Genomic DNA, 15,786 nt, shown 5'->3' on the forward strand with positions numbered 1-15,786 from the left:
TATGGTGGCTCATTGGGATAATGTTCTAATGCAGCTTTGTTTGTGGGTGTTGGGATGGTTGCTTCTGTAGTTCAGTATTTGGTCTGTGTGTTGTTTTCCTGTAGACACTGGTTTGAAGTTCCCCATTGGCTGTTCGCTCTACTGCGACATCTAGGAATGGCAGTTTGTTGCTATTTTCCTCCTCTTTTATGCCTGTAAGGATATTATTGATGGTCTTGAAGGTTTCTTCTAATTTGTTTTGTTTAGTGATGACAAAGACATCATCCATGTAGTGGACCCAAAATTTGGGTTGGATGATTGGCAGAGCAATTTGTTCGAATCTCTGCATTACTGTCTCTGTTAAGAACCTTGATATTGGAGATCCCATGGGTGTTCCATTTGGTTGTACATTTTGTTATTGAAAGTGAAGTGGGTGGGAAGGCATAGCTGCACTCGATTGATGATGTTGTCCTTGCTAATGAAGTTGGTGGTGTTTGGCATATATGTCTTTGGTTCTTCTAATACTTGGATCTATTAGCCAAGCCATGGAGTTTTAGCATGGAGATTGTGCTGAAACATTATAAAATATTGGTTAGACCACAGCCAGAGTACTGTGTGAAATTCCAGAATCTAAATAATAGGGGAAACATGACAGCACTGGAGAAGGTGTGGAAGAGATTTACGGCAATTGTTGCCTGGGCTGGAGAGTTTCAGTTGTGAAGAGAGTTTGGAAAGACTTGTTTTCCTTAGAGCAGAGGAGACTGAGAGAGGAATTGATTGAGATGTAGGAATATAGAAAACATAGAACAGTATAACACAGGATCAGGCCCTTTGGCCCACCTTGCCTGTGCTAACATTGATGCTTTCCCCTTGATGAAAGGATCGATGACCGAGGGTCACAGATTAAAATTGAGAGGCAGGAGGTTTAGAAGGGATGTGAGAAAAATCTTTTTCACCTAATGGTGGGGAATCTAGAACTTACTGCTGCTAAGGTAGAAGTAGAAAATCTTATAAAATTTAAACATTTCAACATGCTCTTGTAATGCCAAGGCATACAAAGCTATGGGTGAAGAGATAGAAAATGTTATTAGAATATTTAGGTGGCTGCTTTTGACATGCGCCGATGCAATAGTCCAAAGGGCCTTTCTCAGTGCTGTAGATCGTTATGACTCGGTGACTCTAAATGTCTGCATCTTCCCTAATCATGAACTTGACAGAGGAAGAGGGGCAAGCTATCAGTTTGGCCTAACCCCTCAGTCTCTACTGCCTCAACCTGTTGATGGTCACTGTAATCACGCCAGGTGCAGGATTCCCTTAAGATCCTCTGAACTGCCCACTTCTCTATCTGCCACGTAGATAAAGGATGTAGGTTTGCTCACTGAGCTAGATTAGATTAGATTAAATTAGATTAGATTAGATTACTTTACAGTGTGGAAACAGGCCCTTCGGCCCAACAAGTCCACACCGACCCGCCGAAGCGCAACCCACCCATACCCCTCCATTTACCCCTGACCTAACACTACGGGCAATTTAGCATGGCCAATTCACCTGACCTGCACATCTTTGGACTGTGGGAGGAAATCGGAGCACCCGGAGGAAACCCACGCAGACACAAGGAGAATGTGCAAACTCCACACAGTCAGTCGCCTGATGCGGGAACTGAACCCGGGTCTCTGGCGCTGTGAGGCAGCAGTGCTAGAAGGTCAGTGTTTAGATGTTTTGTCACCATACTAGGTAACATCATCAGTGAGCTTCCGGATGAAGCACTGGTGGTAATGGCCCACTTTTATGTATGTGTTAAGGTTTCCTTGCATTGGTGATGACAATTCCTATGGTGATGTCATTTCCTGTTCTTCTTCTCAGGTGGTGGTAAATGGGATCCAAGTCAATGTGTTTGTTGATAGAGTTCTAGAGGATGACATTCCAACTAGGAATTCTGACGCGTCTCTGTTTGGCTTGTCCTAGGATGGATGGTTGTCCCAGTCAAAGTGGTGTCCTTCCTCATCTGAATGTAAAGATACTAGTGAGATTGGGTCATGTCTTTTTTTGGCTGGTTGATGTTCATGTATCCTGATGGCTAGTTTTGTGCCTATTTGCCCAATGTAGTGTTTGTTACAGTTCTTGCAAGGTATTTTTGTAAATAAATAAATAACATATAAATAAAAAGCAGGCCATGCTACCAGTGCTTCATCTGGAGACGTTAGCTAGTACGATGATGAAACGTCTAAAAATGAACCTTTCAGCTTAGCGAGCAACCCTACATCCAGAAACTCAACCTGAGCTACAAGTCTTCTCAAAGCTCACTAATGTAGATAAACATCAAGAATGTGGGATTGAAGTGCAGCCTAAAAGTTGAGGAGAAGCAGCCCCATCCAGTATATTTACATGTGGAACACAGATCCTCAAGGCTGTAGAAGCTGGAACTCTGTGAACCACTGTGAACCATGGGACTGCTACATGCAACACTTTCCAGGCCCAATGATTGCTAGAAAAGGTCAGCAGTCCCAAATCAGGATTGGCTACAAATTATGTATTAATCAACACGTGATCCACAAGTACAGTTGATGACATCTAACTCCGCAATGATAACCGGTATTCCTGATAGGAGAGAGCTCCAGTAGGAGGTCACCATGTCCCATACTTTGAGCAGTTTCTGGTAAAAGACAGAAAATGAGTCACCTCTTATAGCTTTTCTAAAACAAAATAAACTATCTATAAATTAGGAAGAATCAGCATGATGTTGAAAAAGGTTAACAAACTTGTTAGAGATTTCTGAAAAGGTAATGGCAAGGGTTGATGAGGGTAATGCTTCTCATGTTGTTCATTTCCCAAAGGCCACTGATGCAGTAACTCATAACCGACTTGTGAGGAAATTTATAGGTCGTATATAAAAGGGTTAGTAGCAATGTAGATACAAGATTGACTGATTGATCAGAAAATTGTCAATAGACATTTTTCAGGCTGGAGCAACATTTGTAGTGGATTTCCCCAGGGGTCAGTATCGGAACCCTTCCTTTTTCTGATATGTATCAATGACCTAGATTTACCGTGAAGGAGACAATTTCAAATTTAGTAGATGACACAAGGTTTGAAAAAATTGTGAGAAGGATACATCCCAAAAACACATTGACAAGTTGGTGCAGTGGGTCGATAGGTGGCAGGTGAAGTTCAGTGTGGAGAAATGTGAGGTGATGCATTTTGGCTGGAAGAACATTGAAAGACAATATAAAATAGGGTATACAATTCTAAACGAGAATGCAAGAGCAGATGGTGCATATATGCCCAGATTACTCAAGATGGGTGCTAGTTGCTGAGTACAATTTAAAAAGTGTTTTTTCAGCTTTATTAATAGAGGCAGGATGTATAAGAATAAGGAAGTGATGTTGAACTTGTAAAACACAGAACAATACAGCACAGGAATGGCCCATCATGCTACGCTGAACATGATGCCAAATAAGACAAATCCCTTCTGTCTGTCCTTGGTACATATCCCTCCATTCCTTGCATAATCAAGTGTTTATCTAAAAGCCCCTATCACATCTACATCCACCACCATTACCCCTGACAACATAGTCCAGACTCCACCACTCTGTAACAAAATGTGCCTCTCTCATTTCCTTTGAAATTATCCCCTCTCATCTTAAGTGCATGCTCCCTAGTATTCGACATTTCAACTCCAGGGAAAAGATTCTGACTATCAACCCAATTTTTACATCTCATAATTTTAAAGATGTCTATCAGGTCTCCCCTCAGCCTAAGCTGTTCTAGAGAAAGCAACCCAAGGTTTTCCAGCCTCTCCTTATACCTCATACCCTCTAACCCAGGCAGCATCCTGATAGACCTCTTCTGCACCCTATCCAAAGTCTCGACATCTTTCCTGTAATGTGATGACCAGAATTGAATGGAAGTGTGGCCTAATGAAAGTCTGATAAAGCTGCAATATGCTATCCTCACTCTTGTACTCAATTCCCCAACCAATAAAGGCAGGCATACCATACACCTTCCTTACCATCCTATCCAGTCGCGTGGCCACTAATGAGGGCTATGGGCTTGAACCCCAAGTTCTCTCTGTGCATCAATATTGTCAGGGTTCTGCCATCAACTATATACTTTTCCTTAATATTTGATCTCCCAAAGTGCAGCACCTCACACAGGTTAAACTCTATCTACCAAATCTCTGCCCTTATCCGAAACTGATCTATATCCAGCTGTATCCTTTGATAACATTTTATTCTATCCACAACTCCACTTATCTTTGCATCATCTACGTTTTCATCCAAGTCATTTATATATATACATATACCACAAACAGCAGAGATCCCAGTATGGATCCATGCGGAAAACCACTAGTCATGGAACTCTAATGTGAAAAAACACCCTTCCACCACTACCCTCTGTTTTCAACTTAATACTGAATCCAGACAGTCAAGTGGATCCCATGCATCTTAATCTTCCGGATGAGCCTACAATCAGGATCTTGTCAGAAGCCTTATTAAAATCCATGTAGACAGCATCCACTTCTCATCAATCATCTTCATCACCCACTCAAAAACTTCAGTCAAGTTAGTAAGACATTCCTTGCCCTGCACTAAACCATGCTGACTGTTCCTCATTATGCCATGTTTTTTGAAGTGCGCATACATCCTATCCCTAAGAAATCACTTCATTAGCTTCCCAACCACCAATGTGAGAATCACTGGCTTATAGTTTCCTGGATTATCCCTACTTCCCCTCTTGCACAGAGGAACAACATTAGCTACTTGCCAGTCCTCCAGGACCTCTACAGTGGCTAGTGAGGATACAAAGATCTTGGTCAAAGGCACTTGTCAGACTTCAGCTGGTGTATTATTTACAGTTGTAGACTCCACATTATAGGAAGGTTGTGAATGCATTGAAAAAAATGAAGAACTTCAGCTATGAGGATTGGTCTTCCTGGAGAGAAGAAGGCTGAAAGGAGATCTGATTGAAGTTTTTAAAATCAGAAGTGGGCTGGACAGAGTAGATTGGGTGAAGCTGTTTACACTTGTAAAAGGAACAAGACTGAAGTAAAACCCCAGGAACCCCATCCAGGACAAACATATAAATAGAAAGCAGGAGACAACAGCTTCACTTCACTTGGAGGTCGCCACTGATGATGTTATCTACATCTCAGCGAGCAAACCTACACCCTACAAGACTGAAGTGTTAAAGAGATTTAAAGTGATATATAAACAAAGCAACAGAGGATATGAGAAAAAATTGTTTTTCACATAATGATCTGTTAGGACGTTGGTTAGCTCATTTGGCTGGATTGCTGATTTGTGATGCAGAATGATGTGGGTTCAATTCCCACACCATTTCCGTGAAGGATTCTCCTTCTCAGCCTCTTGCCCTCACCTAAGGCATGGTGACTGTCAGGTTATAACCACCACCAATTGTCTCTTTCTAATGAGAGAGCAGCCCTAAGGTCTGGTAAGATGATGGTATTTTTCCTTTTGTTAGGGAATGGAATGCACTGTCTGGAAATGTGGAGGCAGGTTCAATTGAGTCTTTGAATAGTGATTGGATAGTGAGTAAGAATGCGGGGTAAAGGCACTAGGGAATAGAACTAGTCTGAGATTGATGGGCTGAATGGCTTCGTATTGTGCCGTATTGATTTTGTGATCTAAATTAAAGGTATATGAAACTATCACTGCAACTGAAACAAACCTTTAATACATTTCTAATAAATTAAATAACATTACTAGGGTGTGGACATACTTCAGCTAGTACTTTAAGTTATGATCCCCTTCAGGTCAGGACCTTCTTTACCCATAATGCTATTTATTATATTTTTTCAGTAAGTGAGAAACAAAGTATCAAATTTGAAGCCCCAGTTGAAAGATGATAGTTTTGACACTAGACAATTTTCAGTTTCAGGTTTTAATAATTGAAATTAAATTGCAGATGTGCCACAGTGAGAATTGAATCCCCATCTAGCCTGGGCCTCTGAGCTAAGTCTCTCCTTTCTTTGTTTGGGATGATTAAATGAATTTACGAGTTTCTCAGTGAATGAAGGGGTGTGTGGGGTGACAACATTCACCCACCAGTCCCATACGATTTTCCAGTTAACATGCTCTTCAACTCATTTGCATATTAAATTTGCTGAAAAACAGTTGATAATGTGAGAATGCTCAGAATAGCCCCGGCAGAGGGTACATCAGTTCCATACTTGAACTCCAAAATTACCAAATCATAGGCGCTGAATATCCTTGTCCTCGTGGATCTCATCACTGTCTCTGTCAAAGTCTCATTATGTTGTTAATTGGGATGTTTTGTTAATTGGTCGATTGCATTTCTTTAATATCATGGAAATATACTATTTTCATCACTTTAATGTGACTGGGGGTTATCTAATAGGATAACTGTGTTAGATTCAGCCTTTTGTAAGCTATTTAGATAAGGGAAAATAAATTTTTGGGCATAAGCCCTTCATCAGGAATCCTGATGAAGGGCTTATACCTGAAATGTCGATTCTCCTGCTCCTCAGATGCTGCCTGACCTGCTGAGCTTTTCCAACACCACACTCTTGATTCTGATCTCCAGCATCTGCAGTCCTCACTTTCTTCTAAGTTATTTAGATGTCAGTTACAAATCTGTGGTTTTAAAATAAAGAATTGATACAATGACTGTTTGCTCCTATTTCTTTACAGGAGTTCTTTTGGATGCACATGAATGTCTCAGGATCACAGTCAGTGCCAACCCTGTGCACTGGGGATCATCACTGGTTGCTACCTGCAAAATAATAAACACCTCCTGTATTATGGGCTCTATCACTCACGCCTCTCAGATAATGTGGCAACTGGATAATATGTATATTGCGAAGACACAATACACAGTTATGGACAGGACCATGTCCCAGGTCAACATTTCTGCTTTCAAACAAACAGTTGGAAATCTCACCTGTGAGATTCCACAAAGAGCAGGAGGGATTCTGCAAAATGGAGTGCGAATCCAAGCTGGCTGTAAGTATCAGTGGTTAGAAACACAATATTCCAGATACTTTGTCAAACTGCAGCTATCCCAGCTTGCTCCTTTGTAATTTTCATTGTTTCCAGCAATGATTATTTTGTAAACACTAAAGCCGACGGGTAACGTTTGAAAAACTGAGGTACATCTCACTGTGGGCAAATGGTCATACACATCCATTACTGCTGCCATTTTCCTGCTGTGTTTATCCATGACATATCTGAGGTTTTATTTGAATCGTCCAAGAATTACAGTGAGTTCCAAACTGAGACATCTTAAATCAAATGGAAAACAAGGCAGGAGCTTATTATAGGAAGAGCAGAAGTGAACAGAATGGGCCTGATGTTGCTGTTTTAACAGAATCAAGAGAGACCTGGTCTCATGAGTACCAATAGCACATAGACTGAGACTGAAATTACAATAGTCCTCAAAAGAAGGAAATAAAGCTCGATTCCTGCTCAGTCATTCTCCTTGTCATCTTAAACCAGAAACTATCCCAGCCTTGAACCAATGCAGCGATTTAACTTAATCAACAAACAGCTACTTATGTTCACCAAACTATTCTTCTGACTCAAATTGCATGTCAGTTTTTAATCGGTTGTGGATAACCTGGACTAAGAATATTCAATCTCGATTAAATATTCTTCCTTGATATTTTGAGACTCTCTGGACAGTATCTACAATGTCACACAACCAATCCTCTACTACACAGAGATTGCTCTGCTTTCTCTGCTCTATATCGCTCTCATTCTGTAGCCAAAGGCAAGTTGCAACCACAGCCCAGTGACTGATCAGTAGCTGCTTAATTCAGAGGCCTTTCAAAAGCACATCACCCCTTCCACTGGTCCAACATAACCCAAGCAATTCCAGTCAATTCAGCTGAAAACATCATGCTCCCGATAACTCTCCAGCAGCAGATAGGAAATCACAGATGTTATAAATGGTAATGATTAATAGTCCTGGATATTCTGTTCCTACCCCTGGTTAAGGAGTCATCTACTACAATAAAGAGAGATGATCTCTTAGAAGGATCCTCAAAGAAGGCTTTGTGGGTAGAACTTAGAAATGTTAAGGTGGCAGCTACTTCACTAGAAGTGTATTATAGGCCACCAAAGAGTTAGCAGGAAATAGAGTAAATATGTACATAGTTCACAGAGTTTTGTAAGGGGAACAATTGGTAATTATAAGTGGGGATTTCAAATTTCCAAACATAAATTGGGATAGTCATGGTGTTAAGGGTTGAAAGGGTGCTGACATCTTGAAATGTATCGGGAGAGGGTTTTGTATCAGTACACAGAGGGCCAACAAGGGGTGGCTGGATCTTACTCTGGGGAAAGAAGTGACAGTGGGCGAACATTTTAGTGATAGACCACAACATGGTTTGGTTTAAATTTGGTCTGGACAAAGAAAAGTATGGCCTGCAAAAGATGGCTTTGGAGTAGGGAAGGGCAGATAATATTAAAATAAAGCAGGATCAGGCCACAGCAGACTAGGAACAGCTCATTGTTGGTAAGTCTACAGAGCAATGCAGGGTGGGATGGGGTGCATTCAGGAAGGAGCTGAGGAGAATACAGGTCCAACATGTGATAATGAAGGTCCAGAGACAGTATATTCCTGTTATGGTGAAAAGAAAAAGCTGGTAGATGTAGGGAATACTGGATGACTGGAAGAATTGAAGTTTTGGTTAAGAAAAAGAAGGAATCATAGGTCAGGTATAGACAGGAGAGAGTGAGTGAATCCTTAGAATATAAAGACAGTAAGAATATACGTAAGAGGGAAATCAGGAGGGCAAAAGGGGGGCATGAGATAGCTTTGACAAATCGGGTTAAGGACAATCCAAAGGATTCTTATACATACATTAAGAATACGGCCTCTCAGAGATGAGCAAGGCAGCCTTTGTGTGGAACCACAGGAGATGGGGGAGATACTAAACGAGTATTTTGCATCAGTTTTTACTGTGGAGAAGGACATGGAAGATCTAGAATGTGGGATAATAGATGGTGATATCTTGAAAAATGTCCATATTACAGAGGAGGAGATGCTGGATGTCTTGAAATGCATAAAAGTGGATAAATCCCCTGGACCAGGTCAGGTCTACCCTAGAACTCATTGGGAAATTAGGGAAGTGATTGCTGGGCCCCTTACTTAGATATTTGTATCATCAATAGTCACAGGTCATGTGTGGGAAGACTGGAGCCTTTCTAACGTGGTGCCACTACATAAGAAAGGTGGTAGAAATAGCCAGGGAACTATAGACCAGTGAGCCTGACATTAATGGTGGGCAATGGTGGAGGGACAGGATTTGCATGTATTTGGCAAGGCAAGGACTACTTAGGGATAGTTAACATGACTTTGTCATGTCTCACAAACTTGTTTGAGTTTTGTGAAGAAGTAACAAAGAGGATTGATGAGGGCAGAGTGGTGGACATGATCTATATGGACTTCAGTAAGGCCTTTGGCAAGGCTCCCCATGGGAGAATTGTTAGTAAGGTTAGATCTCATGGAATACAGAAAGAACTAGCCAATTGGCTTCCACTGGCTTGAAGGTAGAAGTCAGAGCTTGGTGGTGGAGCATTGCTTTTCAAACTGGAGGCTTGTGACCAGTAGTGTGCTGCAAGGATCGGTTCTGGGTCCATTACTTTTTGTAATTTATATAAATGATTTGGATGTGAAGATTGGAAGTATAGTTAGTAAGTTTGCAGATTATATCAAAGTTGAAGGTGTAGTGGACAGCGAAGGAGGTTACCTCAGATTACAGTTGGATCTTGATCAGATGGGCCAGTGGGCTGAGGAGTGACAGATGGAGTTTAATTTGGATAAATGTGAGGTGCTTCAGTTTGGAAAAGCAAACCGGAGCAGGACTTATACACTTAATGGTGAGGTCCTAGGGAGTGTTGCTGAACAAAGAGACCTTGGAGTGCAGGTTCAGAGCTCCTTGAAAGTGGAGTTGCAGGTAGATAGGATAGTGAAGAAGGCATTTGGTATGCTTTCCTTTGAGTATAAGAGTTGGGAGGTCATGTTGCATCTGTATAGGACATTGGTTAGGTCACATTTGGAATATTGCTTGTAATTCTGGTCTCTTTCCTATTGGAAGGATATTTTGAAACTTGAAAGGGTCCAGAAAAGATTTACAAGGATGTTGCCAGGGTTGGAGGATTTGAGTTATAGGGAGAGGCTGAACAGGCTGGGGCTGTTTTTCCTGGAGTGACCTGATAGAGATTTATAAAATTATGAGAGGCATGGATAGGATAAACAGACAAGGTCTTTTCCCTGAGGTGGGGGAGTCCAGAACTAAAGGTCATAGGTTTAGGGTGAGAGGGGAAAGATATAAAAGGGGCAACCTTTTCATGCAGAGGGTGGTGCGTGTATGAAATGAGCTGCTAGAGGAAGTGGTGGAAGCTGGTACAATTGCAATATTTAAAAAGCATCTGGTTGGATATATGAATAGGAAGAGTTTAGAGGGATATGGGCCAAGCGTTGGCAAATGGGATTAGATTAGGTTAGGATGTCTGGTTGACATGGACGAGTTGGACCGAAGGGACTGTTTTTCCATGCTGTACGTCTCTATGATTCTATGTACCCTTTAGAGGGAAATGTAGGAGTAATAGAGAACCCTGGATGTTTAGGCTAGTTCAGGACTGGATAAGGAAGAGGAGTAGGGTTTTTAGCAACTCCAAAGGGAGCAATTCAGCTGTGACCCTAAAGGAATACAAGAAGTGCAGATGGAACTTAAGAAAGCAATTAGAGAAGTGAAAAAGGGCATAAGAAAGGATTTGCGAACTGGATTAGGGAGAATCATAGAGATCTACAGCATGAAAACAGACCCTTTGATCCAACTCTTCATACCGACCAAGTATCCTAAACATATCGAGTCTATTTGCCAGTATTTGGCCCATATTCTTCTAAATGCTTCTGACTCATATACCCATCCAGATGTCTTTTAAATGCTGTAATTGTACCAGCCTCCACCACTTTCTGTGACAGCTTGTTCCATACACGCACCATCCTCTGCATGAAAAGATTGCCCCTTTTATATCTTTCCCCTCTCACCCTAAACCTATGACCTTTAGTTCTGGACTCCCCCACCTCAGGGAAAAGACCTTGTCTGTTTATCCTATCCATGCCTCTCATAATTTTATAAATCTCTATCAGGTCACTCCAGGAAAAACAGCCCCAGCCTGTTCAGCCTCTCCCTATAGCTCAAATCCTCCAACCCTGGCAACATCCTAGTATCTTAGCCTGCTGGACCCCCTCCCCCAAGTCCCTCCTCCCTATCTTTTATCTTAGCCTGCTGGACAAACTTTCCTCATTCCTGAAGAAGGGCTAATGCCTGAAACGTCGATTCTCCTGTTCCCTAGATGCTGCCTGACCTGCTGCGCTTCTCCAGCAACACATTTCCATCCCCCTCCCCCAAGTCCCTCCTCCCTATCTTTTATCTTAGCCTGCTGGACAAACTTTCCTCATTCCTGAAGAAGGGCTAATGCCTGAAACGTCGATTCTCCTGTTCCCTAGATGCTGCCTGACCTGCTGCGCTTCTCCAGCAACACATTTCTAACCCTAGTAACTATAGGCCGGTGAGTCTCACTTCTGTTGTGGGTAAAATCTTAGAGAGAATTGTAAGGGATAGGATTTATGAACATCTGGATAGGAATAATGTGATCAAGGATAGTCAGCATGGTTTTGTGAAGGGCAGGTCGTGCCTCACAAACCTTATTGAATTCTTTGAGAAAGTGACTAAGGAGGTGGACGAGGGGAAAGCAGTAGATGTGGTGTATATGGATTTTAGTAAGACGTTTGATAAGGTTCCCCATGGTAGACTACTGCAAAAAATACGGAGGTATGGCATTGAGGGTGAGTTGGAGGTTTGGATTAGGAGTTGGCTGGCTGGAAGAAGACAGAGGGTAGTAGTTGATGGCAAAGGTTCGTCTTGGAGTCCTGTCACTAGCGGTGTTCCGCAAGGATCAGTTTTGGGACCATTGCTGTTTGTCATTTTTATAAATGACCTGGAGGAGGGGTTAGAAGGTTGGGTGAGCAAGTTTGCGGATGATACGAAAGTCGGAGGAGTGGTAGACAGTGAGGAAGGATGTGGCAGGTTACAGCGGGATATTGATAAGCTGCAGAACTGGGCAGAAAGGTGGCAAATGGAGTTCAATGTAGCTAAGTGTGAGGTGATTCATTTTGGTAAGAGTAATAAAAAGATGGGGTACTGGGCTAATGGTCGGATACTTGGTAGTGTGGATGAGCAGAAAGATCTTGGTGTCCATGTACACAAATCTTTGAAAGTTGCCACCGAGGTAAATAGTGCGGTGAAGAAGGCATATGGCGTACTGGCTTTTATTGGTAGAGGAATTGAGTTCCGGAGTACTGAGGTAATGTTGCAGTTGTATAAGACTCTGGTGCGGCCGCATCTGGAGTATTGTGTGCAGTTTTGGTCGCCATACTATAGGAAGGATGTGGAGGCACTGGAACGGGTGCAGAGGAGGTTTACCAGGATGTTGCCTGGTATGGTAGGAAGATCGTATGAGGAAAGGCTGAGGCACTTGGGGCTGTTTTCATTGGAGAAAAGAAGGTTTAGGGGTGACTTGATAGAGGTGTACAAGATGATTAGGGGTTTAGATAGGGTCGACAGTGAGAATCTTTTTCCACGTATGGAGTCAGCTATTACAAGGGGGCATAGCTTTAAATTAAGGGGGGTTGGTATAGGACAGATGTTAGGGGTAGATTCTTTACTCAGCGAGTCGTGAGTTCATGGAATGCCCTGCCAGTAGCAGTGGTGGACTCTCCTTCATTATGGGCATTTAAACGTGCATTGGATAGGCATATGGAGGATAGTGGGCTAGTGTAGGTTAGGTGGGCTTGGATCGGCGCAACATCGAGGGCCAAAGGGCCTGTACTGCACTGTATTCTTCTATGTTCTATGTTCTACAGGCAGCTGGGATCAAGGAATCCCTGGAGGTCAGTGGAAGATACAGGAGTTTACTGAAGAAGGAAATCAGGAGAGCGAAAAGGGGGCACGAGATAGCCTTGGCTGAGAAGGTTAGGGTGAATCCAAAGAGGTTCTTTAAGTACATTAAAAGAAAAAGAATAATTAGTGAGAGAAAGGGACCAGTCAAGGACCAAAGTAGACACATATATGTGTAGAATGGCAGGAGATGGGTGAGGTCACCGTGGAGAAAAACATGGAAACTTGGGGACAGTCCATATCACAGTAGATGAGATGTTGGATGTATTAGAATGTATGTAGATGGATAAATCTCCTGGTCCTGACCAGAAATATCTAAGAACATTGCAAGAGGCTAGAGAAGAAATTGTAGGGGCCCTGATTCATGTTGTTTTGTCATTGTTAGCTACCGGGGAGGTCCCGGAAGGCTGGAGGGTAGTGAATGTTGTGCCCTTAATCAAGATAGGGTGCAAAGAAATTCCTGGGAACTATAGACCAGTAAGCTTAACATCTGTAGCAGGTAAGTGACTTGAGAAGATTCTTAGAGATAACATGTACATGTATTTGGAAAGACAGAGTTTGATTAGGAATAGTCAGCATAAGTGGGAGATCATGCCTCACAAATTTGTTAGAGTTCTTTCAAGTGACCAGGTAGGTTTATGACGACAGGGTGGTAGATGTAGTCTATATGGATTTCAATATGCCTTTGATAAGGTTCCACATGGTAGGTTGCTCTGGAAGGTCGGATTGCATAGGATCCAGGTATAGCTGGCAAATTGAATATACAATTGGTTTGATGGTAGGAAACAGAGGGTAGTAGTGGAAGGATGCTTGTCAGACTGGAGACCTGTGACTTGTGGAGTGCCTCAGAGGTTGGTGCTGGGCCCATTGCTGTTTGTTATCTATATCCATGATTTTGATGAGAATGTACAAGGCATGATTAAGAAGTTTGCAGGTGACACTAAAATAGACAGTATCATGGACTGTGAAGAAGGTTACCAGAAATTGCAACAGGACCTTCTTCAGCTGGGGAAGTGTATCGAGAAATGGCAAATGGATTTTAATATAGATAAGTGTGAGGTCTTGCATTTTGGAAAGTCAAATCAAGGTCGAAGTTTCATGGTGAGTGGTAGGGCTTTCAGAAGTGTGGTGGAACAGAGAGACCTTGGAGTTCAGGTGCACGGTTCTCTGAAAGTGGAGTCACAGGTAGACAGGGCAGTGAAGAAGGCTTTTGGCACACTGGCTTTTATCAGGCAGTGCTTTGAGTATCAAAGCTGGGAAGTTATGTTGCAATTATATAGGACGTTGATGAGGCCACACTTGGAGTACTGTATTCAGTTTCAGCCACCTAACTATAGGAAAAATGTTACTAAACTGGAAAGAGTGCAGAAGAAATGCATAAGGATGTGCCATAAACCAATGGTCTGAGTTATGGGGAGAAGTTGGGCAGGCTAGGACTTTTATCTTTAGAGCATAGGAGACCAAATGGGGACCTTACAGAAGTGTATAAGATCATGAGAAGCATGGATAGGGTGAATGCACTCAGTCTTTTTCCCAGGTTTGGTGAATCGAAGACTAGAGGGCACCAGTTTAAGGTTAGACAGGAAAGAATAAAAGGGAACCTGAGGGATAACCTTTTTACACAGAGGGTGGTATGCATATGTTATGAACTGACAGCAGAAGTGATTGAGGTGGATATATTAACAACATTTAAAAGGCATTTGGACAGATATATGGATAGGAAAGATTTAGAAGGATTTGGGCCAAGTACAGGGAAATGTGGTTAGTATTGTTGTGAGGAAAGGCACCAGTTTCTGAGTCAGATTCGGGGTTCAATGACAAAGTTTATTGTACAAGGAAATACCGGAACTCTGGGGAGAGAAAGACACCAACAGCACAGTGTTCAGCTGTGAGCCTTCTCTCGACCCGGAACACATGTCAAGATATTTTTGTACATCTTGTGATACAATAGGTCAGTGATGAGATTATTGTCTTTGTAACATGGTTTGTTTATGGCAATCATTGCTGAATCATTGATCGTTTCGATACAGTCATTGTCAGTTCCAGCGCAGCCTTTGTTAATTTCCGTGTGGTTATTGTTAGTTTCAGTGCAGACATTGTCAGTTTCAATGTCTGCATGGAAGTCCATTGCTGTAGTAATGGGTGCTAATCGCTGTTCTTGAGAAGGATGATTACTGCAGCCCTGGCTATTAGCATTTTGTATTGAGTCTGTATCAAGCTGTTGGCACTTCTATAAGAGGTGTTAAGACCATAAGACCATAAGACATAGGAGTGGAAGTAAGGCCATTCGGCCCATCGAGTCCACTCCGCCATTCAATCATGGCTGATGCGCATTTCAGCTCCACTTACCAGCGTTCTCCCCGTAGCCCTTAATTCCTTGAGACAACAAGAATCTATCAATCTCGGCCTTGAAGACATTTAGCGTCCCGGCTTCCACTGCACTCCGTGGCAATGAATGCCACAGGCCCACCACTCTCTGGCTAAAGAAATGTCTCCGCATTTCTGTTCTGAAATGACCCCCTCTAATTCCTGAAGAAGGGCTTATGCCCGAAACGTCGATTCTCCTGTTCCCTGGATGCTGCCTGACCTGCTGCGCTTTTCCAGCAACACATTTCCAGCTCTGATCTCCAGCATCTGCAGACCTCACTTTCTCCCCTCTAATTCTAAGGCTGTGTCCACGGGTCCTAGTCTCCTCGTTTAACTGAAACAATTTCCTAGCATCTACCTTTTCCAAGCCATGTATTATTTTGTACGTCTCTATTAAGTCTCCCCTTAATCTTCTAAACTCCAATGAATACAATCCCAGTATCCTCAGCCGTTCCTCATATGTTAGACCTGTCATTCCAGGGATCATCCGT

The 15,786-nt window shown here is 42.5% G+C and overlaps 1 protein-coding gene across 5 annotated transcripts in view; it reads left to right on the forward strand.

Moving 5' to 3' along the window:
* Window positions 1-15,786, forward strand: part of LOC122563768 (interleukin-6 receptor subunit beta-like) — a 230,524-nt gene that overhangs the window by 80,734 nt on the left and 134,004 nt on the right. For all 5 annotated transcript variants that reach the window (XM_043717981.2, XM_043717983.2, XM_087976959.1 and 2 more), the window contains one exon: window positions 6,651-6,962. In XM_043717981.2, the coding sequence (XP_043573916.2) occupies window positions 6,651-6,962 (312 nt within the window). The remainder of the gene's footprint in view (window positions 1-6,650; window positions 6,963-15,786) is intronic.

Source organism: Chiloscyllium plagiosum, unplaced genomic scaffold (genome assembly GCF_037043375.1).
Source record: "Chiloscyllium plagiosum isolate Xiang-an unplaced genomic scaffold, Cpla_swu_hap1 HiC_scaffold_30, whole genome shotgun sequence".
Taxonomy (NCBI): Eukaryota; Metazoa; Chordata; class Chondrichthyes; order Orectolobiformes; family Hemiscylliidae; genus Chiloscyllium; species Chiloscyllium plagiosum.